This window comes from Arvicanthis niloticus, chromosome 4, assembly GCF_011762505.2.
Source record: "Arvicanthis niloticus isolate mArvNil1 chromosome 4, mArvNil1.pat.X, whole genome shotgun sequence".
NCBI lineage: Eukaryota > Metazoa > Chordata > Mammalia > Rodentia > Muridae > Arvicanthis > Arvicanthis niloticus.
The window spans coordinates 3,448,581-3,472,666 of NC_047661.1; the positions used below are offsets into that span (position 1 = coordinate 3,448,581).

The 24,086-nt window shown below is 36.4% G+C and overlaps 1 protein-coding gene across 7 annotated transcripts in view; it reads left to right on the top strand.

Moving 5' to 3' along the window:
- The first annotated feature begins 501 nt into the window (after positions 1-501).
- Positions 502-24,086, top strand: part of Ythdf3 (YTH N6-methyladenosine RNA binding protein F3) — a 28,384-nt gene continuing 4,799 nt past the window's right edge. Inside the window, exons 1-6 of one of the 7 annotated variants that reach the window (XM_034499884.2) lie at positions 581-865; positions 1,284-1,308; positions 4,400-4,545; positions 6,917-7,002; positions 8,562-8,618; positions 17,590-19,188. In XM_034499884.2, the coding sequence (XP_034355775.1) occupies positions 4,488-4,545; positions 6,917-7,002; positions 8,562-8,618; positions 17,590-19,188 (1,800 nt within the window). In that variant the 5' untranslated portion in view covers positions 581-865; positions 1,284-1,308; positions 4,400-4,487. Of the gene's footprint in view, positions 866-1,283; positions 1,309-4,399; positions 4,546-6,916; positions 7,003-8,561; positions 8,619-17,589; positions 19,189-24,086 lie in introns of all 7 variants that reach the window. The other 6 variants (XM_034499886.2, XM_034499885.2, XM_076932162.1 and 3 more) reach the window with 6 other exon arrangements.

The window sequence follows — 24,086 nt, forward strand, 5'->3', positions numbered from 1 at the left end:
ACTTAAACTTTTTTTTTTTTCTAAAGAATTTGGCTAGTTAGGAGTCCACCTTACACTACACCCGTAAAACCTTTCTTGGGAAGGAAATATAAAAATGTCAAAAATACAATTGGACTGACTTCCTTTGTTTTTGCCAACAGGTAAGAAAGTAACATTACCAGTTCCTACTGAAGTTTTAGCATTATTTTTTTTTTTTCAGGGGGGCAGCAGTCTTGCAACTGTTTCTCTCTCAGAAGGCTTTTGTTATTCAATAAAAACCAAACCAACCCCAACAGAGAGGTAGAAAGCATCCACTGAGAGCGTAGTCCCGGACCCGCTCCGGCTTGGCCGCTTAGGCGCCCAGTGGTGGCTGAGTCGCCTTGCGTTGCTAACCTGCTTTTGTAGCCTTAAGGCCAACAACGCCTGATCCCAACGCTCAGCGTCCCGCGCATGCGTCTAAAGTACAGCTGCGCCTTCTGGTCCCTCCGGTCTCCGGTGACGTGCAATGCGAGGGCGGAGCCCGAGGCCGTGGCGGGAGTGGGGGAGGAACTGCGAGGTGTGCGTGGACGTCAGACTGGATAGCGGAAGGTCAGGGCGGCCCGGAGCGGAAGTGGGGCTCAGGAGCTTGTCCGCCATTGTGGGCCCAAGGATCGGAGGACGAGCTGGGACGGGCAGTGTGCGGGCGGCGAGCTCGGGCCCCTTCCGCGACTCCCGAGCGTGAGCCCGCTTTCCCGGAGCCGACACGAGTGGCGGCGGCGGCGGCGGCGGCGGGAGCAGAGCTTCGCGAGTGCGGCAGTCGACTGCTGTGAGTGCTCTCGGAGAGGCCCAGGCGGCGGCGGTTCCTCTCGGGTTACGGTGAAGAATGTCAGCCACTAGCGTGGATCAGGTGAGGGAGCAGGGCCCCGGCTCGCCGAAGGCCGGAGCCGCAGAGCTCCACCCTCGCGTGCGGCGCGGCTCCTCCAGCCGCCGCTAGCTCCGTAACGGCGCCGCGGGTGCCGGCTGTCGGGACTGCCGCCCGGGCCGGCCTGAGCGCGGGCGTCTTAGCCCGTGGCCGGCTCCCGTGACCACTGAGGGCCGGATGTCCCGGCGGCCGGCGCGGGGCTAGGAGCCGGCGGGTGCTAGAGGCGATGCGGAGGGGCGGTGGGAGGCGGACGGACGGACGGACGGGCGGAGAGGTTGCGGAGGATCTGGTGGGGTTCACACCTACGCGGATTGTTCTGATTAACTTGTTTCCAATAATGTCTCTGTTTAACACACTTTTCTTCCCCCTCCCCCTCTTTACCACATCTTTCGTCTTGCTTCAGAGACCTAAAGGGCAAGGAAATAAAGGTGAGTTTGGTTTTTTTGCCCCCCCCCCCTTAGGTGTTCCCTTGATGTTATTTTTAAACTGTAAGCGGTTTCTTTCTTGTTTTTTTGCATTTCTTTCTAAATATAAAGGTTAGAAAAACATCCATCGCAGCTAACAGCCAACATTTACATAGCTCCTGGGTTTGAAGCTACATTTGTAGAAACTGAAGTACTAAGAAGAAACAGCTGTCTTGGTTGTATTTCAGTGAACGTAATGTTATTTCTTCAGTTTACCATTTTTTGTTACATAACTTAGGTCATACTTTTTTCTACATTTGTGTATAGTTAGATAAGTTTTTTTTTTATGTGAACAACATTCTGTTTGAAATGAATGTCTGGATTACATTTAAACTTGGCAAATCACATGGCGTTCTATGTCACATTGCTGAAAATCATGTCCTTAATCGCTGATTCCATACAAGTTGCTTGCAAGGAGGCAACAACAGCAGAGCACTCCTAACAAGTATGTAGTCTTCATGTAGACCTCTGATTGGAAGGTGTGTCTCAGTCAGGTTTCTTACAAAAGCCTGAAAAGGAAATAATTTGTGCAGTTATTGCTAGTATTATATGATTTGCTATTTACAATTTTGCTATTTAAAAAAACTACCATTAAAAGTAAGGCAGTTAAAACATAAATGTAGTTTGTTTTTATGCTTGTGGAACAAAGTAGTCAGCTGACAGGAACGTGGCATTAACATGTGATATTAGTGTAGAACAATAACTCCTTTCTTGGGGTGGTGCCAATTAAAGAACATTACAATGAGCTATATATTTGTAACGTTTTGTAGTGCCGGAAATGACACTAAATATAATTACACTTCTTGTTTTTTTTTCCCTTCCCCAGTAACCAAGTACTATTTAAAAAATAAGATCAGTAATAGCCCTTTAGGTGTAGGTTTCATGTTTCTATTGATGCTTTTCATATTTTTTTTCTGGGTTTCTATGTGGCAAGGCCAATTAATTAAATAATATTAAATAATAATTAATTAAATTAAATTAAATAATAGTGCTCTGCCCAGAATAATTTTCTTCATGTTGCACTACGTTTTTTATAAGAATTTATATATACCAGATACATTGCAGTGTGTTAGCTAACAAACTTTATTTTAATTAATGATGTTTTCTTTCAGCATATGAACATTTAGAATTTTTAATTCATAGAATTCCAGTTTATTTTAGTGAAAATTGTAAACTTCAGAATTAGAGGTTAATTTAAAATTAGTTATTAAACATTTGTGAGTTTAAAGGGATTTTTTTTATTTTTTTATTTATTTTTTTTTTTTTTTGGCTAATCTGACCATCTGTGAAATTTCTGGTCATTGCCTATTAAAAACTATTTTATTCTGGAACTATGGCACTTTGCAAGGCTATTTGAAGTGCCAAGTTTTAAGGTAAGTGACTTCTGTGAAGTTTTTTTTGGATAAAACAAAATAGATCATCCAGATTGAGTATTACCATGTATTACCATGGTTTGGGTTACTTGAGAATCACTTCATTTTGGTTTGGCCTAGTGACGTCTCTGCTGCTGATAAACTTATAAATCACCTGACTGATAGAAGTTGGCTAGCCACAGACTGCATCGCCCTCTGGTTAAATTCTTTATGTGAGAATTTTTGTTAGTATCACTCCTGATTTAATATTTAGATACACATTCAAATTATGTTTTTGAATAGTTCTTTATTCCCACAAATTTTCTTTTATTCTTTTATAACTTTACTCTAAAATTTTTTCCTAGGGTGAAGGTTATAGACTGGGATATTTTTATAGTCCTGGGTTCCAATACCACATATAGCTACTGATATACTAAGTCTGTTTAGAACATTATATATTTTTGTTACAGTTTCTCTTCTATAAACAAAAAAGTAACTGTAAATCCTGTTACTATGAGGATTATTATAATTACAATAGCTTTTTGCTTTAATTGCTATTTTTTGAATTATTTCTCATCCTCTTGTGAGGAGAAGGAAAGCTACTGGTGCAAAAGTATTGGTATACTTAGTCATTTAAGTTGATTTAAAATGGTAGAAACCATAACCCTACAAATACATTACAAGCCAAGTCACAGCTATTAGCAAGTGGCTGTTTTGGCTTTTGTGTATTTTCGGAAAAACTTCTGCTTAGTTGACTTAATTTTAAGTTAGTGAAGTTATAATAGTGAGTCTGTTTACTGATAACAGGTAGAAAATATAGGAATTTTCCTTTTTGCTTTATAACTGTAAAGATATGCTTAATAATTTCGAATTTAGAGCTTAAGAACTTTAGGTGCCTACAAAATTGATATTAGTTGAAATTTTGAAGCTAGTTGACTTAATATGGCTTCTGAGAATCTGTGTTTCTTTTCTGAATTACTAGTTGACATTGTTAGCCGAACTTTAGTGTCTGTTTTTCTGCAAAGTGTTTTCATGCATATTCCCAAGGCTTTTTGCAATAAAGTAATGAAAAGGAGTTCTGTCAGTCAATTTGTGAACACAAAAAATGCTTCTGAAATATGATTCTTGATTCTTGGTATATTTATTTTTACATACTTAATTCCTGTTTTTTTTTTTTTTAACCAAAGATTTTTCTTACTTGAAATGTCAGAACTGCTTATTATTTTTAGCAAGATAATATGAGAGGATAGTAGCTAAAATTAATAAATAAGGATAGGTAAAATAAATAAGGATAATTATTTGTTGGTCAATAATTTTCTTTATGAGTAAGAACTTTTGCTTTGTCTTCATTTGTATGTCAGATGTTCTCTTGGGTTTTCCTCTGTCCTTTTTTTTGTCCTCTTAAGTTTATATAAGTAAGCAACACATAGATCACAGTTTTCTTTTTCCTCCTCCTTTCCTTCTGTAGGAGGGACACACACCTTTTATACAACGGGAGTTTAAAAGAATTAGGTGGAAGTTGTTTGTTTGAATGTTTCAGAAAGGTAGTATATTTGGCAAAATGTTGTATCTTCTCTCTGTCCCCCCCAAAAAATGATTTCAAAGCACTATACTATCATTATTTTGGCTTCATTTTATTATTAATCCTCACAACATTCCTGTAAGGAGATAGAGGGTATATGGTATTGTCGCTGTTTTTGTAGGTGGGAAAACATGATGCATACATCTGTTGACTTTCCTAACTTGATGTAGTCAGGACCAGAGCAGAGAACCACCTGGCTTCTAAGGCCCATGTTCTATCTTGATTTGACTTTGCTTCATAGGGCAGAGGAAACAGGCGAAGAATCATGTAAGTCATCTGTTCTTTTTTCCCCTGAAGAACTTTTACACAATATAGATGTGGGTTAGATTTCATTACTGTTCACGTTCAGTCTTTGAGACATTAGATTGTCATTTAACAATGTTCAACAAATTCTTATAAAACAGTTGTTTTAAGAAAAGCATGCTTCTGAAATTAAAGGGCTAGTTAATATCTTAGGAGCCTTTAAATGGATGGATGGATATATATATGTATATATATATATATATATATATATATATTTTTTTTTTTTTTTTCAGAATGGACTAGTTAACCAAGGACTAATTGACACAACTGATAGAAATGATGGGCTGTTTTAAATACTGGCTTGTATGCATACTAGTTTAGCAGTCCAGTAGTAGGAAACATTCTCCCCTCCAAGAAGTATAAGACTGTGTATCATCATTGTTGATGAAAGAATAGTAAAACCAATGAGAAGAGAAGGTTCATTAGGGTTGCTGGGACTGCAGTGGTTACCTCAGTACTCGGATGACATTCGTTATCCTGTGACAACTTCCTTTTAATTTTGTTTGTAGTAACTGTTGCACATTTTAATTCTGGGGCACATTTGGCTCAAGCCTAGCTCTGATGAAGTCTGAAATACCATTACATCTTGTAAGTGGAGTCAGAATCTGTTTATTTTTGGGTCACCTTTGAAGGTTATGGTACCGTAGATGTCAGCTTTGAAGGCCTCATGCTCAGAGTAGGTTTGCTGCTGAGCCATCCCTGCTACTTTACTGGAAGGCAAAGAACCAAGAATTTCACAGTTCTTTGTTTATAAGCCACTGCTTACTAACAGTATTACATTTTAGGTGATGGACACTTAGGGCAAAATAAGAGTTGCTGTTCTGATAAACTTAACCCCACATAAGTTGGCAGTGCTTTGTGACATTGTACTTTTGAACAGCAAGTAGTTCTAAGGTTGACATTCTTAGGAAATTGCCTTTTTTCATGTTTCAATAATTTTTTCATATTGATACCATATCAAATATTATTCTAACCTTTGTTTTTCTAGTTCAGAATAATTTTTAGTTTTATTTGCAATATTGTAATATTTAGTAGTATAAAGATTATTGAACATGTCCATTTAATACTAAGATGAGATGAAATAGGCACTGAATAATGTAAATAATTATCAGTAGATTAGTGAGCTCAGATTGCTACTGGAGACTGCCTGCCTCCTTGGTGGTAGACCTGATATTCAAATACAGGAGGTGTTTTTATATGCTGCACTCAGGCACGATTGAGACAGTGTCCACATATATTCTATTTTAGTTTTTTCTTGAATCTAAATATTACATATTTTCAAGTGTTTATAAAATAATTTTTGAACTAGTGTGATATTCTAATTTATCTTGTAATTTGTTTTCTCATGTGTTTCATGAGTAATCATCATCATCTATGGCGTCTTAATTGTAGTTTTACTTTCATGTGAAAGTCTTATTTATTGATGTTTGAATTTGAACTCAAAACCTTAGTGCATGCTCAACACACACTTCATCAATGATACTTAGTCTTTGGGAGTCAAGGTGTGTACACACACGTGTATCAGAAGTTTTTACAGATTTTAACTGTGAGTGCTTATATACTGGGACCTGGATTTGTACTCCAGAACTGCCAGAAAAACAAACCAGAACAACATAAAGCCTTTTTTTATTTTACGTTTTTAATGACAGCATCTTGCTACATAGCCCATCTGCTAGGTAACTGTTTGTGTTGTCCATACTATACTGATTTTGACATTGCGATCCTTTTGCATCTGACTCTCAAGTGCTGTGAAAAACTCAATGGTCATCATACCCTCCCCTCTGTAGATTTTTCATACTGGAACTTTAAGTCACAAATAGTTACTTGAAGGTTGGGCCTGGTGTATTTCCATTGCTTCACAAGGTGAAGTAGGAGGATTGAGAATTCCAGGTTACCCTGGGTTACAGAAGAAATAAATTCTTAACCATTATCAGGTTAATAGACTTACAAAGTTAGGCCACCTACTCAAATGTGTGGTCTACAGCATTACTTAGTTATTTTAAATTCAAACAATTTTAGGGAGCCCTTTTCAATATTTTTATCTTACTTTGCTCAATCCAGTGTTGAAATTAGAATATTTAAGATTTTAGTGAGAGTATGTACATATGGCTTTTATAGTATTGAGCTTATGGATCACAGGATTTCTAAGTTTTCTGTGGCACACATTACATTTTTTTTTCTATTGGTTATCCTTAAGATTGCTCTTAAACCAAAACATGAAGGAACTTAGGATTATTTTTTCCTGAGTTGGCCTGAAAATTTTTTTCAAATGTTAAGATTGTTCTATGGGTTTCATAAGAATAATTATACTTCTAATGCCAATATGTTTTTTTAGTTTCAGTACAAAATGGTTCGATTCATCAAAAAGATGCTGTAAATGATGATGATTTTGAGCCATACTTAAGTAGCCAGACAAATCAGGTAAGTTGTCTGCAGAATCAGATTTGTAGGAAGTTAAACTTCTTTTAGTCTTTACTGATTTTTTTTCCAAGTAGACATCTGATTGAATAGGAGGATAAAATAATGTGATTAAATTTTGTTTAGTGTACCTACATATGGCAAATAACACTTGCAGGTTTATGACATTGGAGACTTCTTTAGAGAAGGTAGGTAACTGAATGGGCTTCTAAAATATTTAAAGATTAACGTTATTTTTATATATATTGTTTAGAATTGTTGAATATTAAGGTTGTTTAACTTTTTACTATTGCAGTCATGCATTTTTAAAGCAAATTAGATTTAATAAGCTGGAAACTTTTATGGGATAATGACTAGTTTGTGTCTTACAATTTTTAGTTAACTGTATTTTCTTAAAGGCATTCAAATTTGAATTCCATTGACAGTTACTGTAAGTTTTATTATCTAAGTATTAGCAAATAGAATTAAGGACTTTATAAATACTTCTTTATTATGGACGTAGATTATAGTATGTGTTTCAATTCTGGGATTCGAACCTATGATACTGTGTATGCTAAGTCATGTGTCACAATTGAACTACATGCCTAGTCTCTAGAACCTTTGTTTATAAAGTTAATAAGTGCTAAGAAACAGTAAAATGTTATTTAATATTTAGATGTAATTTTTGCTGTCATGTTTATTTTCAACTTTGTGTCACTGCTAGAATCAAATTTTGAAAATATAATTTCAGCCCTCACTACTGCACTAGAATATTCTGGAATGAAGTTTCTGCTGTTGTTTCTGTCACTTGTAAAAACATATATGAAATGTACTCTGAAACATTAGATTTTTAAAAGCACGAGGGGAAAATGCACTCATTGTTTCCATAGAACTTAGCAATTGAATTAGAAAATTTGACCAGTAAGTTTTCTGTTTTGAAGAATATAGATTTGGTTTGTATCTTAGAGAGGTGATGGCTTTGCTCACTCTCATCTACCTCTTGGTCATTTTTTTTTAATCAACTTTCCTCTGTATGCTGGCGTAGATTCCTAGCATCCTCAGACTCATCATCCCATGAAGTTAACTCTTTGCCAATGTGGTTTTTTTTTTTTTGGTTTTTTTTGAGACCGGGTTTCTCTGTATAAACCTTGGCTTTCCTGGAACTCACTCTGTCACTCTGTAGCCCAGGCTGGGCTTGAACTCAGTAATCCACATGCCTCTGCCTCCCAAGCACATGCCTCTGCCTCCCAAGTGCTGGGATTAAAGGTGTGCGCCACTACTGCCCGGCTTTGTCTTAATTGTTATACATGAATATAATACCAGTTAAGTTGGAGGGTCAGGTCTTGCTGTAGTATTGTGGAATGCTCCAGTACAGGTAATGAATTCTTTTATTTTTCTATTTCCTGTCATGGGCATCCCTGGGAGGAATGAAGGTTTGAAATTTCAACATGCAATAGATGTTAAGTGAATGAATATGTTAGGTATTTGGTACAATTATGTAACGAATTACAGTTGATGAAACATACAGATTTTTATTATATTTAACAATTTTCATGACTTTTTTTATGCTTGTGTTTTGACAGTCTCATGGTATAGCCCTGGCTGGTTTCAAACTTAAGACTGCTGCCTTAGCCTCCCAGGTACTGGAATTATTGCCTTGATTGTGTTTTTGCAATAAATCTCAGTTTTTGAGATGAACAATAGAAGAAAGTAAATATAATCATTAAAGATACAAAGAAAGACACTAACCCATTGATGTATAAAACAGGAGAGTTTTTTGTTTGTGTGTGTTTGTATGAGATTGGGTGTGGTGAAGTATGTAGCCCATGTTAACCTCATCAGTTTCCACGTGTATTAGGTTCATAGATGCATACTATCTATCATTCTGGGCTTGGAAGTCTACAGTCTTTGAAGTACCTAAGGTTCTTTTCTTTGTTTGCTTGTTTTCTGAGACATGGTCTTACTATGTAGCTCTGGTTGTTCTGGAACTTTACTTTTTAGACCAGGCTGGCTTTGAAGTCATAGATAACCGCCTGCCTCTGCTTCTGGAGTGCTGGCATTCAAGCAGTGCATCACTACACCCAGCTGTACCTCATAGATTTCATTTTACTTGTAAAAGTCTGTTACTGGTGAGTAGTAACCCTTTTCATCAATCTTTAAAATGCCTAATATCTAATATTTAATTTTACATATTTGAATAATTATGAATAAAAAGAAATGTTATAACTGAGAAAACTCAAAATTGAGCTATATTAATATGCCTTGAACAGTAAACATTAGTTTTTTTAATTGTTCAAGTTTTCTCATAGTTAATAGAAAATTAAACTAACCTCTGTTAATAACATTAAAGAGTCATGACTATAAATTATTGTACAGTTGCAAAGAAGCACTTTTAATAATTCTTAAAAAGAATGTTTATACTGGGAGAGAATCCTCTAAATTGTTGAATAGTTTTGATATTCCTTACAGGCTCGAAGTATAGTTCAGTTTTCTTAATGTGTGCTTAGCATGCATAAGGCCTTGGATATCATCCTGCCTTCATCTCCCTCCCAAATTTTCACAATAGGTAGAACAAAAGTTGTCCTTATGTTATGAACAAAAAGAAATTAAATGGCCTGTTAGGATTACGAACATTGAAAATGGCAATGTAAGGAATTGAATCCTTGCTTCATAGTATATTTGGACTAGCTTTGAGATTATCCCATTGGTAGTTTACATTTCAGAAAGAGGTAAGTTAAGTTCTGGTAATAAATACAACTGAATATATGTGACACTATATTTTCTATCTGAAATTATATAAAATATCAAATATAAAGAAAAAATGTTATAATGAGCATATACATACTGAGAATCTGCCATTGATATTTCATTTATCTTATTTATTTATGTTTTTGGTTTTAGCAAATACCTTTATTTTAGGATATGTTTTGATTATTTTCAGCCCTATCCCTCAACGCCTCTTAGATTCAGCTCTCTATGTTTCGTTTGAAAAACTTTTTTATTCATTTTAAAATGTTAACAGAGTTTTTATAATATTCCGTAAGTGGGTCAGCTTTTTCTTAAATGGGTCAGCATTTACAGTTATAGTCTTAAATATTTTAATTTTCTTTTAGAAATAAAATTTATATGTAATGTGCAAAGTCTGAATGCACCCATGTCACCAAAGCCAGTGTCCAAATAGACCATCTTTCATGCAAATTTTTGTTCTTGGGTTTAATTTTTTATTGACCTCCAGGATCATTTTTAGAATTTCTTTTTCTTTTATGAATTACATGTTTAGAGTTACAGATATTTATAAGGGTATGATTTACAGATAGACAATATGGGATGCTTTTATATATATCAAGGTAGTTAAACTATCGACCTACATAGTTTAGCAGTTTTTTATGCTGTGTACAGTTGAAACTTACCTATTTTGGAATGAACTAGATATTAACTATATTTATCACTTTGGTACTTTTATACATTTGTGTCATAATATTTTGTCTTCATTGGTCTGTTTTTTCCCTTCTTTCCCTAGGAAGTTCCTTTCAGTTCTGCTTTGCTGTTTACATATATTCCTTTACCTCTTCTATTTTCTACTTCTGTTAACTAATCTTTTTGTTCCCATTGTTTTTTATTTTGAAGACAAGGTCTGTCTCCCCCAGCTCCCCTCCACCCCCCCCGCCCCCGTCAAGTCAAGTTACTATAATCATGCCTGTGTGTGTGTGTGTGTGTGTGTGTGTGTGTGTGTGTGTGAGAGAGAGAGAGAGAGAGAGAGAGAGAGAGAGAGAGAACATAGTAGTAGTACAAATATTTTTATTTTTTGAATTACTTATTTTATGTATATAAGCACACTGTAGTTGTCTTTCAGACACACCGAAAGAGGACATCAGATCCTATTACACATGGCTGTGAGCTACCATGTGGTTGCTAGGAATTGAACTCTGGAAGAGCAGTCAGTGCACTTAACTACTGAGCCATCTCTGCAGCCCAATAATAAGTTCTTTAAAAAAGTGGGAATTAGTTCCAGATAGTATGTGGGATGTTGCAGTCACGTTTCTATTAGCATTTCTTTTTGTGGGGCTGGGGCTTTACTACCATGGCGGAGGTCTAGTAAGTGCTGTGCCATTGAACAAATGTCCCCAGAGTTTTATATACAATCTCGGTGATGGGGGTGGCTCCGCACAGAATAGTCTCATAAATATGATTGGGGAAAAAAGCAAAACCAAACATGAGCTGAGAAGTTTATTACAAGGAACTTAATCTGTCTATGTAATTGAAAAGTCAGTCCTAATGGTACTGATCGTTTTAGAAATTCTGACTGACTGGTTAGGTTTTTGCTTACCTTTCATAATTTTACAAATCCTAAAGCTGTGTTCTGGGTATCAGAAATCAAACATAGAACAAAGGATGAGAAGTCTGTCATTAGAGTTATTTATTTTTCATCAGTAGAGACTTTTTTTAAATTTTGGACAATCAGAATTCTATTTCAAAGACATTGCTTTTTAATTAATCTCTTTAAAGAAAACATTTTATTTTTTTAAATCAAAGTAAAACATAACAAGATAAAACAAAAACCATCACATTGACGTTGGACAATGCAGACCAATAAAAGGAAAAGAGCTCCAAGAGAAGTCTGAAAAATCAGAGACCCACTCATTCATACATTCAGAAATCCCATAAAAATACTAAACGTAGTTATAATATGTACACAGAGGACCTGGTACAGACCTGTGTGTGTGCTTGCTGCTTCAGTCCCTGATTTAGAAGGCCTTATTCTCCCGCTGTCCTCCATCCCCTCTGGCGCTCGTACTCCTTTTCCCTCCTTTAATGCAGTTCCCTGGGGCCTGAGGGCATGGAATTGATGGAGACAGGCCCCTATATTTGTTCCCATCTCCTTTAGGAGGAAGCTTACCTGATGAGGGCTGAGTAAGGCACTGATCTATGAGTATAGCAGAATATTTTCTTGTTACTTGGTTGTTGTTTAGAATAGTAGTATTTGATTTTATCCTAGGTCTCTGGGCTGTCTAGTTGGTTTTTGGTCACCCAAGCAATGTTGGATATGGGTTCCATCTTAGGGAGTGATCAGATATTGGTTGCTTGCTCCCATAAGCTTTGAGTCATCATTGCCCTAGCATAGTTTTCAGGTAGGATTGAATGTAGATTAAAAGTTTTGTGGCTAGGTTGATGTGTGTGTGTGTGTGTGTGTGTGTGTGTGTGTGTGTGTGTGTGTGTGTGTGTGTATAATGTAGCTAGTTGAAAATTGTCATGTACCAAAGACACTAGAACATTTTGGATAAGGTTCTATGTAGGCACTAGATCAACCTTGAGTTGTGTTGATGTTGTCTTCATCAATGGGTTCTTGTAAGCTTGTGGAGAGCAGTCTAGTCTATTGTCTTGGCAACACCCTGGGTGATTTGGGGATTTTAATGGGACCCCTTTGGCCAACATCTCAATTGGATATAACACAGTCCCAGAATTGGAAGCTTTGTGTGACAGAGATGACCATTTGGAATGTCTCCCTTATTACTTGGAAACGTCATTAGGATCAGCTTCATATATTTTAGGAAGTTTCTACTGCACTAAGCTTCACTATTACTCCTCAAATGCCCCTCTGTTCTAGGTGTCTCACCTCACATTCTTCCCCTCAACCCTATAATTCCTTTCCCCTCCCCAAATGATTCCAGCTGACCCCCTTCTCCCACCAGCCCATTCATAAAATTCAATTCTCCCTCTAGGGAGATCCATGTGCTGTTGCCCCTGGACCCTTTTATTTTACCTAACCTCTGGGTCTATGCATCTCTGCCTTAACTTCTCTAGGTCTATGGACTGTACACTTACTTAATGACTAATATTTACATAAAAGTCAATATGTACCGTATACTGTGTCTTGGTTATTTCACTCAGGATGATTTTTTTTCTAGTTACATCCATTTGCCTGTAAATTTTATGATGTCATTTTTTAAATAGCTGAGTAATAACTTCATTGTTTAAATGTACCACATTTTCTTTATCCATTCTTCTGTTGAGGGACATCTATATTGTTTCTACTTTCTGAATATTATGAATAGAACTTCAGTGAACATCAGTTAGCAAATGTCCTTGTGGTAGGATAGACTATCTTTTGGGTATATGCCCAGGAGTGGTATAGGTTGGCTCTTGAGATAGATTGGTTTCCAACTTTCTGAGCAACTACCATATTTACTTTTAAGTGACTGTACAAGTTTGCACTCCTACCAGCGATGGAGGAGGAGTGTCCTCTTTACTCACAGCCTCCCCAGTGTGCAGATGATAAATATGGATCTGTTTGCATTCTTCTGTATGCAGCCATCCAGTTTGATCAGCATCATTTTTTGATTTGTCTTTTTTTTCCACTGTGTGTTTCTGGCCTATTTATTAAAATTCAGATGTCCATGGGTGTGTGGATTTGTGTCTGGGGCTTCAGTTAGGATGTATTGATCAACCCATGATCAATACCATGCTGTTTTTAAAACTAAAACTTTGCAGTACAACTTAAAATCAGAAATGGTGACTGATAGTTCATGGTTGTTTTAGCTATCCTGGGTTTGTTGTATTTTCATAGGAAGCTGAAAACTGTCATTTCAAGATCTGAAGAATTTTGTTGGAATTTTCATGGCACTGCATTCAATCTGTAGATTGCTTTTGGTAAACTATGTTAATCTACCAATCTATGAGCATAGGAAATCTTTTTGTCTTTTGATATGTTCCTTAATTTTTTTCTTGAAAGACTTGAAATATTTGTGACATAGGACTTTCACTTGCTTGCTTAGAGTTACCTTAAAGTATTTTATATCATTTGAGGTTATTGTGAAATGTGTTGTTTCACTGATTTCGTGTTCAGTCTGCTTTACATTTGTATATAAGTAGGTTACTGAGTTTTTTGAGTTAATCATTTATTAGCCAACTACTTTTCTGAAAATGTTTATCAGCTGTAGAAATTTCCTTGTGGTATTATTTGTATCACTTATCTATAATATCAAATGATCTCCAAATTAAGCTACTTTGCTTCTTTTCCAGTTTGTATTTCCTTGATCACCTTCAGTTTTATCCTTGCTCTAGTAAAGACTTCAAGTACTATATTGAGAGAGTGTACAGCCTTGTCGTACACCTAATATTAGTGGAATTGCTTTGAGTTTCTCTCCATTTAAGTTGATATTTGCTATGGGCTTATTTATAAATTGCCTTTATTAATGTTGAGTACATGAAGGGTATTAATATCTAAGGCTTTTTTGTGCCTAATGAGAATGAGACGATCAAATGTGGTTTTTGTCTTTTCAATTTGCTTATGTGGTGAAGTATATTAATTGATTCTTGTGTATTGAACTATCCCTGCATCTGCTTGATGAATCCTACTTGATCATGGTGGATGATCTTTATGCTGTGTTCTTGGATTCAATTTGCAAGTAATTTTATTTAGTATCTTAACATCTGTGTTTAAAAGGGAAATTGGGCTATAAATCAATCTCTCTTTCTCTCTCTCTCTCTCTCTCTCTCTCTCTCTCTCTCTCTTTCTCTCTCTCTCTCTCTCTCTCTCTCTCTCTCTCTCTCTCTCTCTCTTTCTCTTTCTCTCTCTTTCTGTTGCTGACTGTTTGTGTGGTTTGGGTATCAGGGTAGCTGACCTCATAAAATAAGTCTGGCAAGATTCCTGCTATGGTATGTTTGCTGGGTTCTAGAGGAGACATTTTTCTGGCTGTTATTGATTGTGTTTTTACACTTAGTGTCTAGGCATTTGTGATTAGAATGATTATAGTTCTAAGTACTGATGCCTGGTTTTATCTTTATTGAGTGGGTGTTTTGTTTCTTGGTTTCTGTTTCCTCTCTGGATTTTAGAAGAGTGTTATGGTTGAGTGTTGGCCAAGATACGAAATTTTCTCTGCATTTATATCCCTGCCTGTTCAGCTGGTATGTTCCCAGGAAATGGTTTTTGGTGTTGGGGGCTAAGATAATAGGATGAATTCAGAAGAGTAGACCTGTTGTGATCAATTGGCAATGGAGTAAGAGAGGATAGGGAGACTGCAGCCAGTATTCTAAAGAGCTGAAAATGAGACTGAGAGTATTGGATCTGGAGGAGCAGAAAGAGGTGTGAAGATACATATTCAGCCTGTCTACTTCCCTGGAAGCAGTGACTTTGGATTAGCAAGAGATGTCTGCTGGGGTTGGTGGCTGGGATAAAGTAAGAGTTCAGGGAGGGAGGTTAGAAGGAGAAGATTTGTAGGGTCTAGTAGAGGGAACAGGAAAGGGGTACAGCAGGTGTTTTGTTGCAGAGCTAAGTCTGAGACTAGGAATTGGGTCTGGAGGAACATATTAAGGAGCAAAAGTCGCCTCAAAGACATTTTCAAGGGGAAATACCTTATATTTATTTTCAGGAAAATCTTCAAAGCATTTTTTATATTAATTTATAACAATTTGGGGTGTTTTTTTCATTAATAGAACTTGCTATTTTGAATTTGGAAAAAAATTGAACTGTATAGTTATTTGATATGCAAACAAGTTTTATTTTTGTTGTAATTAAAAAATTACTGTTTCTAAAGTGAAAAATATTCTGATTTAGACAGTTAAAAGCGTGATATTTTATAGCTATTATCACAGGACTTGGAGTGTGGGAGGCAGGAAATAATAGTATTGACACCAGTCTGAGAACATGAAGAGTTAGAAGCCAGCTTGGCAAGACCTTGTCCCACCAAAAGAACAATAAAAGTTTTAAGTGTGTAATATAAAATGTAGTAAGTAATGGATAGCATGAAAGAAAAGGATTCCCTTAGTATCTTATCCTTAAGGCAAGTTACAAAAGTTTTTTTTTAATTATTTACTCTTTCACAATCTTTCTTTCTCACACACACACACACACACACGTGTACACACGCACACACACACACACACGCATGTACTCACATGCATGCACATACACACATAGTACTTTGGTAATATTTCCTTCTATTATATTTTTATCCCGTTCCCCAGTCTCCTTCTTCTTTTATAGTTTTGTGTATGTGAAACCTACTACATTTAGAGTTGCTTGTGTGAGCTTGGGTAGAACACTCCTCTACCCCAGCAATCATTACCTCCTTATAACTCTTTTGAGAATTATGGGTTATGAGTAGTCTCTTCCCATCCATAATATGCTTTGGACCCACTCTTGTGTGGGTTTTGTTTACATAACAACTATTTCTGAGAGTTCCTAGGTATAATAACTGTACCATGTCCAAAAGATACTTTTCTCAGTACTTTCTATCCTCAGGCTCCTAGATTCTTTGCCTTCTTCGTTTATGGAGAGCTTCGTTGTGGAAAGGATGATAGAAATACTCCATTTAGTGCTAAGTACTCAAGTCACTTCTTAGCACTTGGAGCAGTTATGATTTTCTGTATATTAACTACCCCCTGCTACAAAAGCTTCTCTGAGCATTGGTAAAAGCATTATTAGTTTATAAATAGAATTACTCTGTCACATTGCCATTTAGAAAAGGAACAGTAGTAGGTTATTTTTTAGGTCCTGTGACCTCCCTTTTCCAACCATGGTCTTTTGACCAGTCTTACAGTACTACATTTAAATTCTGCAGACCTAAAATCTTATCTAAGCAGAAAGCTATTAGTTACTTCTCAGAACAGTTATGCCAGTATGGCACCATTGAGTCCATCTTACCTTACATATTGGTATTAGTTTGCAAGGTATATAGCTGGGTCCACACTTGATGCCTTTTCCAGTGTCTTTTGACTACTAGCCAGCAGAAAGGTAGAGAGGGAAGTTCTAATTTATTTCCCACTTGATTTCTTTGTGTATTACAACCAAAAATGTATCTTCAGTAGTGGAATTTTAGCATCTGCTTCCAATGGACAACCAAAGAGCTCTAGCAATAGCTTATATTGTTTTGAGGCCCTCTGGGGTCTTCCTGAGTGGCAATGGGATTTTTTCATTTTAAATCTGTGACTTCTGGGAACAGCAATAAGATAATGTATTTTATTGTATTTTGAAAATATAAGAGAGCAAAACAGTTATTGCATTGTGTAAGCATAAATCTGATTTTTTTTCCTCAGAAAATGACAATTGTATATTTTTTAACTTAAAGTACAAAATTTAAGTGGCTGAAATAATTTCATCATAAAAACTGCACTTTAATTTCTCTATTTGACATTTCAGATTTGTTTATATTTTGTATGTAATTAAAATGTTGTGCCTGTAAAGCTTATTAGCACTTGGTAGAGATTTCAGTATTTTAAAATTGTGACAGAAACACAATCTTCATTTTACTTCTATACTTTCTGCCTAAAAATGCTGTAATTTATAATATTTTAAAGTTTCTTAGCCATAGTCTGACATGGTGTCAATTTTATAATCCTAGCATTTCGGCAGAAACGGGGATTGTGAGATTGAGGCCTGTCTGCTGGAGAGTAAATACGAGTCCAGCTGGGCAGCAAGACTGACTATAGGGTGATGGTTCTCATTGGTAAATATTTCTGCCTGTAACATTGATTTGAAGTTTCAATTTTATGTAGAACAGGCACATGTCTTTCTCAGTCACTTAACACTGCCTTTCAGTCTTTTAGATAACCTTTTTTTCTTCTCCTTTTAAGAGAACATTTCACTACTGATTGTGGTCTTCTGTTTTGCAGAATAACAGCTACCCACCAATGTCAGATCCATATATGCCTAGTTACTATGCTCCATCCATTGGATTTCCATATTCTCTTGGGGAAGCAGCATGGTCCACGGCTGGAGACCAGCCTATGCCATATCTGACAACATATGGACAAATGAGTAATGGAGAACATCACTATATACCAGATGGTGTTTTTAGTCAACCAGGGGCATTAGGAAATACCCCTCCATTTCTTGGTCAACATGGATTTAACTTTTTTCCTGGTAATGCTGATTTCTCTACATGGGGAACAAGTGGATCTCAGGGACAATCAACACAAAATTCTGCTTATAGTAGCAGTTATGGCTATCCACCTAGTTCTCTTGGGAGAGCTATTACTGATGGACAGGCCGGATTTGGCAATGATACTTTGAGTAAGGTGCCTGGCATTAGTAGTATTGAGCAAGGCATGACTGGACTGAAAATTGGTGGTGACCTGACAGCTGCGGTGACAAAAACTGTAGGTACAGCCTTGAGCAGCAGTGGTATGACTAGCATTGCAACCAATAATGTGCCCCCTGTTAGCAGCGCAGCACCTAAACCAACTTCTTGGGCTGCTATTGCCAGAAAGCCTGCAAAACCTCAACCGAAACTTAAACCCAAGGGCAATGTGGGAATTGGGGGTTCTGCTGTGCCACCACCTCCTATAAAACACAACATGAATATTGGAACTTGGGATGAAAAGGGGTCAGTGGTAAAAGCTCCACCAACCCAACAAGTTCTGCCTCCTCAAACTATAATCCAGCAGCCTCAGCCATTAATTCAACCACCACCATTGGTGCAAAGCCAACTGCCTCAACAGCAGCCTCAGCCACAACAACCACAGCAGCAACAAGGACCTCAGCCACAGGCCCAGCCTCACCAAGTGCAGTCTCAACAGCCACAGTTGCAGAATCGTTGGGTAGCTCCTCGGAATAGGGGAACCGGCTTCAACCAGAACAATGGAACAGGCAGTGAAAACTTTGGTTTAGGTGTTGTACCTGTAAGTGCTTCACCTTCTAGTATAGAGGTGCATCCAGTGCTGGAAAAACTAAAGGCCATAAACAATTATAATCCCAAAGACTTTGACTGGAACCTGAAGAATGGACGTGTGTTTATAATTAAGAGCTATTCTGAGGATGATATACATCGTTCCATCAAGTACTCAATCTGGTGTAGTACTGAGCATGGTAATAAGCGTTTGGATGCAGCTTACCGTTCCCTGAATGGGAAAGGCCCACTCTATTTGCTCTTCAGTGTGAACGGCAGTGGACATTTTTGTGGAGTGGCTGAAATGAAGTCTGTTGTAGACTATAATGCTTATGCTGGTGTCTGGTCTCAGGATAAGTGGAAGGGCAAATTTGAAGTTAAATGGATCTTTGTCAAAGATGTTCCCAATAACCAATTACGACATATTCGCTTAGAAAATAATGACAACAAACCAGTAACCAATTCAAGGGACACTCAAGAAGTCCCCCTAGAAAAAGCAAAGCAAGTGCTTAAAATAATCGCTACTTTCAAGCATACCACCTCAATCTTTGATGACTTTGCACATTATGAAAAGCGTCAAGAGGAAGAGGAAGCCATGCGAAGGGTAAGAAAGAGTCCAGTGATTTTTGTGTGAGAATCCTTCCTTATGGGTAGAGTATGTGGGATGGAATACCTTTAAACCTCTTGAGTCTATGAGCTTTATTCTGAAAGCAATCAACAATTTAAGAAACAGAACTCTAATCTACTTTCTCTAGCATTTCTAGTTACTGATCTTAAATGTTAGCTTGATGAAAAAATACACTTAAAAGTTTGAAGCACTATTTTCAAGTGTTTGCTATTGCTTTGTTCTTTGAGAAAGGTGGTCTGAGTGTGAGTGCGTGTGTGTGTTTTATAAAACTGTAGCATATAATTTATAGGACCATAGCAGGTGTAACAAGACAGATCAAGAATTTGAAATTTGGAAAGGACATTAGATTTGGTAGGGCATGGCCTTTTTAGAATTAGATCTGTAGCATTTGATTGTCTCATGTTAAAGTGCCTTCTGTGAGACTTGGAGAAACTTCCTAAATTTACATATGCAAATGCATAAGATTGGAATTTGGTCTCTAGTTAAGTATGGCTTGAGTTAATCTCTTCAGAACTGCAATTTCATTTTGGAGAGCTGACATAAAGAGAATGGGGAGAGTAGGAAATGTATAGGGTTTTTCATATTCATTAAACATGTTTGTTTTGAAAACAGTCAAGAGTAAATACCATCTACTATGGAAATACTTGTGAGAAAATTGGTCTTAAGGTGCACACTTATGTCTTCATGAAAGATAGCAGTGATTCATTTCTATTTATGAGCTCAGATACTGTATGACTTATATATGTGCAGCGGAAGAAATTGTTTCAGTTAAAATTGAGTACTGCGGTGAATTCTGTTGAACTAAGGTAATTAAATTCTAAACCTTAGGGCTCAGAAGAACTGGAGTGTTTATAAAACACACCTCTTTATGTATTTAGTAAAGGACTTTAGCTATATTTCTAACCAGCACCCTAGGTAATTCTGCTGCTAGTCTTTTGCTATCCTGGGCTGTCAGAAACTGCTTTGGAGTGATATAGACTGTTGTTCGCACCTCAGCAGACTTGCTGAAATGAATTATTAAATATAATTAGAGTTTTCGTGTAGTTAAAGGTGTTAAGTGACGAAAATAGGAGGATCAGAAGTTGCCAGTGAGGCTTTTTAGCTTAGCAGTTAAATAGTCAGATTGTAAATTGTTATAAGACCAGATCAGGAGAATGTTTTAGAACTTAAATGGTGTGATGCAGGGAAAGATGTGGTTTTGGGTTATGTTTAAGATTTTTGAGAAATACAGGGAGAGACCTCCTTAATTTAGACAGTTGAAAGGCAGAAGAGCCAGACTTGGGGGCTTTTTGTTCTTTCATAGCTGAGTCTGTTGAAATGGGATAAGATTTTCTAGGAGAAAAGATAGGGGCAAGAAATACTTAGAAGCTTTTTCTCTTTTCTACCACCAATATATTTTTACATTTCTTTCCCATGTATGAAAATTTAGTTCTAGTTTTATTAATTTTAATATTTTAATATATTTTTTCTTTGCGAATCTTTATGAGATGTTCTATAACCTACATTTAGCAATATATACAACAGTAAGAGAAACTGAATTTTTTTACAACAGTGAAAGAAACTTTAATTTTTATATTTATATTGTTTCATTTCCTATATTTGCATTTTTCTTTTGAATTCACTTACCAGTGTTTTAGAAAGAATAATTTAGTAATGCATTTTCTTAAAGCCCTTCTAGATTAAAAGTGAATATATATTTTTTAGTCATCATACGTTAAAAAGTTTTGTTGGGTGTATTAGTCAGTTTAATACTATGTCTGTTAAGCAGAATACTAATTGTAGGTTCTTCTCTAGGGCCCATGATCATCTAGGAACACATTCTTGGCCCTGGTAATGGTGCCAGGTATTGCTTTGCAAAAACTAGGGTTACAATTGTATTCCACTGTACCCAGAATTTGCCTTAAATTTTCTTCCCTGTCTTGAATTCTACTCAAGCCCAGGCTTTTTATTTTTATTATCTTCACTTTGCTTCTAGACAAATTATTTGTATGCACTGTCCCTTTGATGAAGCTTATATAGTCCTTGAAAATGAGAAGAAAATAAAGACCTGAGTGTATTTGTCCAGTATTAATTTTAGTTACTCTCCTAGTAAAAGACTATTTAGATAATCCTTAGAAATTTTTCTGTCATAGTGTTGAACGAATCATCTGTTTTATATCCTTTCTAATCTTACTCTTATAAATCCAATTAAATACATCAGCAAACAATTTGGTGTGAAATTTTAGTATTTTTTAATTTAACCTTTATATTTTTATATGTGCTAGTGTCTGGCCTTGTGTATGCCTGTGCAAATGTGTTCAGTTCCTGTGGAGGCCAGAAGGATCAAATTCCCTGGGACTGGAATTCCAGATGGTTTGAGAGACACCATGTAGGTGCTTGGAATTTGAACACAGGTCCTTTAGAAGAGCTGCTCTTAACCACTGAACCATCTTTCCAGCCCCAGGAATTAGTCTTAATAACTGGCATATTTTTGTTTTTTTGTTGCTGTGAAAGAGTATCTTTTGATTAACATTTTGTGGCATTTCTAATCTTCCCCCCCCCTCTCTCTTTCTCTCTTTTGTTTTCTCTTCTTTTTTCCTCCTTTTAGCTTCTGGTGGTTGTGTTATATTCTAGTGTTCCATCAAAGGGAGCTTTCAGGAAATGAATGACCTCTGTAGTTCATCAGATTAGTCATAGATCTTGGGGAAGATATTTCCTTTCTACTTTGTGAATACATATTTTTAAACTGAAGAGGATTTCAATTAATAAGTGTATTGTTTTTCTCAGCAAATTGAGGACCATAGGGATTATGGGATTTATTTATTTATTTATTTATTTATTTATTTATTTTTCAAGGCTCACTCTGAAGTTGCTAACTACTTTGTAATTCTGCTTGTGCCTTCCATGTGTGGGGTTATTGGAATGTGCCTTCATCCTTTTCATTTTTGTAAACATAAGATAATACATTTTGTAACAACCAAAGAAAAAATTTTTATTTCCCCTCCCACCGACCCTCCCTCCCTCCTGTTCCCTATGCCCTCTTTCTTTTGCTTTTCTTTCTTTCGTTTGTTCATTCGTTCATTCATTCCTTTGTTCGTACTTCCTTTGACACAGGGATTCTTTGTGTAGCCCTGGTTGCCCCAATCTGTAGACCAGGCTGGCCTGAAAATCAAGATATTCACCTGCCTTTGTCCCCTAAATGCTGGAACCACTGCCTGGCCCAGAAAATATTTCATGTAAAGGAAATTATGTATGATTCATTCCTTGGGGTAAATTGACTTGGTACTAGACCAAATTTCTTCATTTTAGGGTAGTACTTTTTATTTATTTATTTATTTTTGTTATTCCCCATCTGAAAGACTATTTCCTGTCTATTTTAGCTCAGAAATGATTACTGGTAGTTAGGTAAAGGCCTGCAGTTTCTTTTCCTTTTCAGTTCTGAATTTATGCTATAACATGCACCAAATCACAGTACTTACTATGTTAGTTGTCTATGTTTACCTAATATAGCATAAAATTCAGTGGCTGACACACTTGCAGATTTTTTCTTAGAAATCAGGGCAGAGTTGGCTGGATTTTTAGTTTTAAAATTTCTTACAAAGTGGCAGTCTATGCTGAGCCTAGAGTTTCATCTGAGGACTGAGAGATTTGCTTTTAGAATCATGTCATTTTTGGTATAATTTAGTTTAAGGCATGCTGGACTGAGGGCCTTATTTTGTTTCCTTATGAACATAAGCTAATTGCTTCTAGGCTACAGAAGCAGTTTTACTGGTAGAATGCCAGATCAGTATTCAAGAATACTTCATAAAACAATGCTTGGTAGTTAGTATTAGGCCTGTAATCTCAGTATTCAGGAGGCATCCAATAAGGCAAAGGTAGGAGAATCAGGAATTTAAGGTTGTCTTTGACTATGTAGTGTTTCGAAACCAGTCTGGTAAATACAAGACCTGGTTTCAAAAAAGAAAAAAAACAAAACAAAAGAAACACCAAACCAAACAAAAGGTAGCAGTTAGGTAGACAGTAGCACCACAGGTAAGCAGTGTATATCTAGGTAGGATTAAAGCTTCTGCAGCTTATTTACAGAAGCAACATCCTATTTCTCTTTCCTTGCTCTGTTGACTAAAAGGAAGTATTCATTGGGTCTGGTTCACGTTTAAGGGAAAAACTGATTTCACAAACTCTTTAATACAGAACACTGAAAGTTGTTTTTAAAGCTACTTGTCATAGTTACATTTAATCTTTGTCACAAATGAAACATGGGTACATCAAATCATGTTGCCTAATTTGATAGGATTTTTCTGAACATTTTAAAAATAATTATTAGATATTAATTTTGATTTGGAACCTGAGAAGATACTAAATTCTTAATATAAAATATATTTGGGGCTAAAGATGGTTCATTGGATAAGAACACTGGCTGCTCTTTCAGAGGACTCAGATTCCCAGCACCCACATGGTGGCTCATAACTATCTGCAACTCCAGTTCCAAGATGTCCAATGTCTTCTGGCTTCTGTGGGTGTCAGATACCCATGTGCACAGAGTACATGCAAATAAAACACCAATAAATTTGTGAATAACATTTTTTATTTGAAAGTATAAAGTCAAGGTGAGTTTCTTAGATTTTGGGTGATAGGGTAAAAGAGAGATGTTTAAAACATAGAACAGGTGCTCAAGTAGTCTACAGTAGGTGAAATTTGGGGAGAATATTACAGAAATTGAATAAAGTTTGTAAAATGTGTTCATACATCTGTAAAATCTATTCAGTAGACATCCTAGAGCAAGCTGTGGTTTATTAGACACTAAGAAAGAACAGTAAGAGAATTTCATTGAATAATTTCAGCATCTAAGCATAGGAATTAGAATTATATTTTGCTATATTAAAGTGTAATAAAGG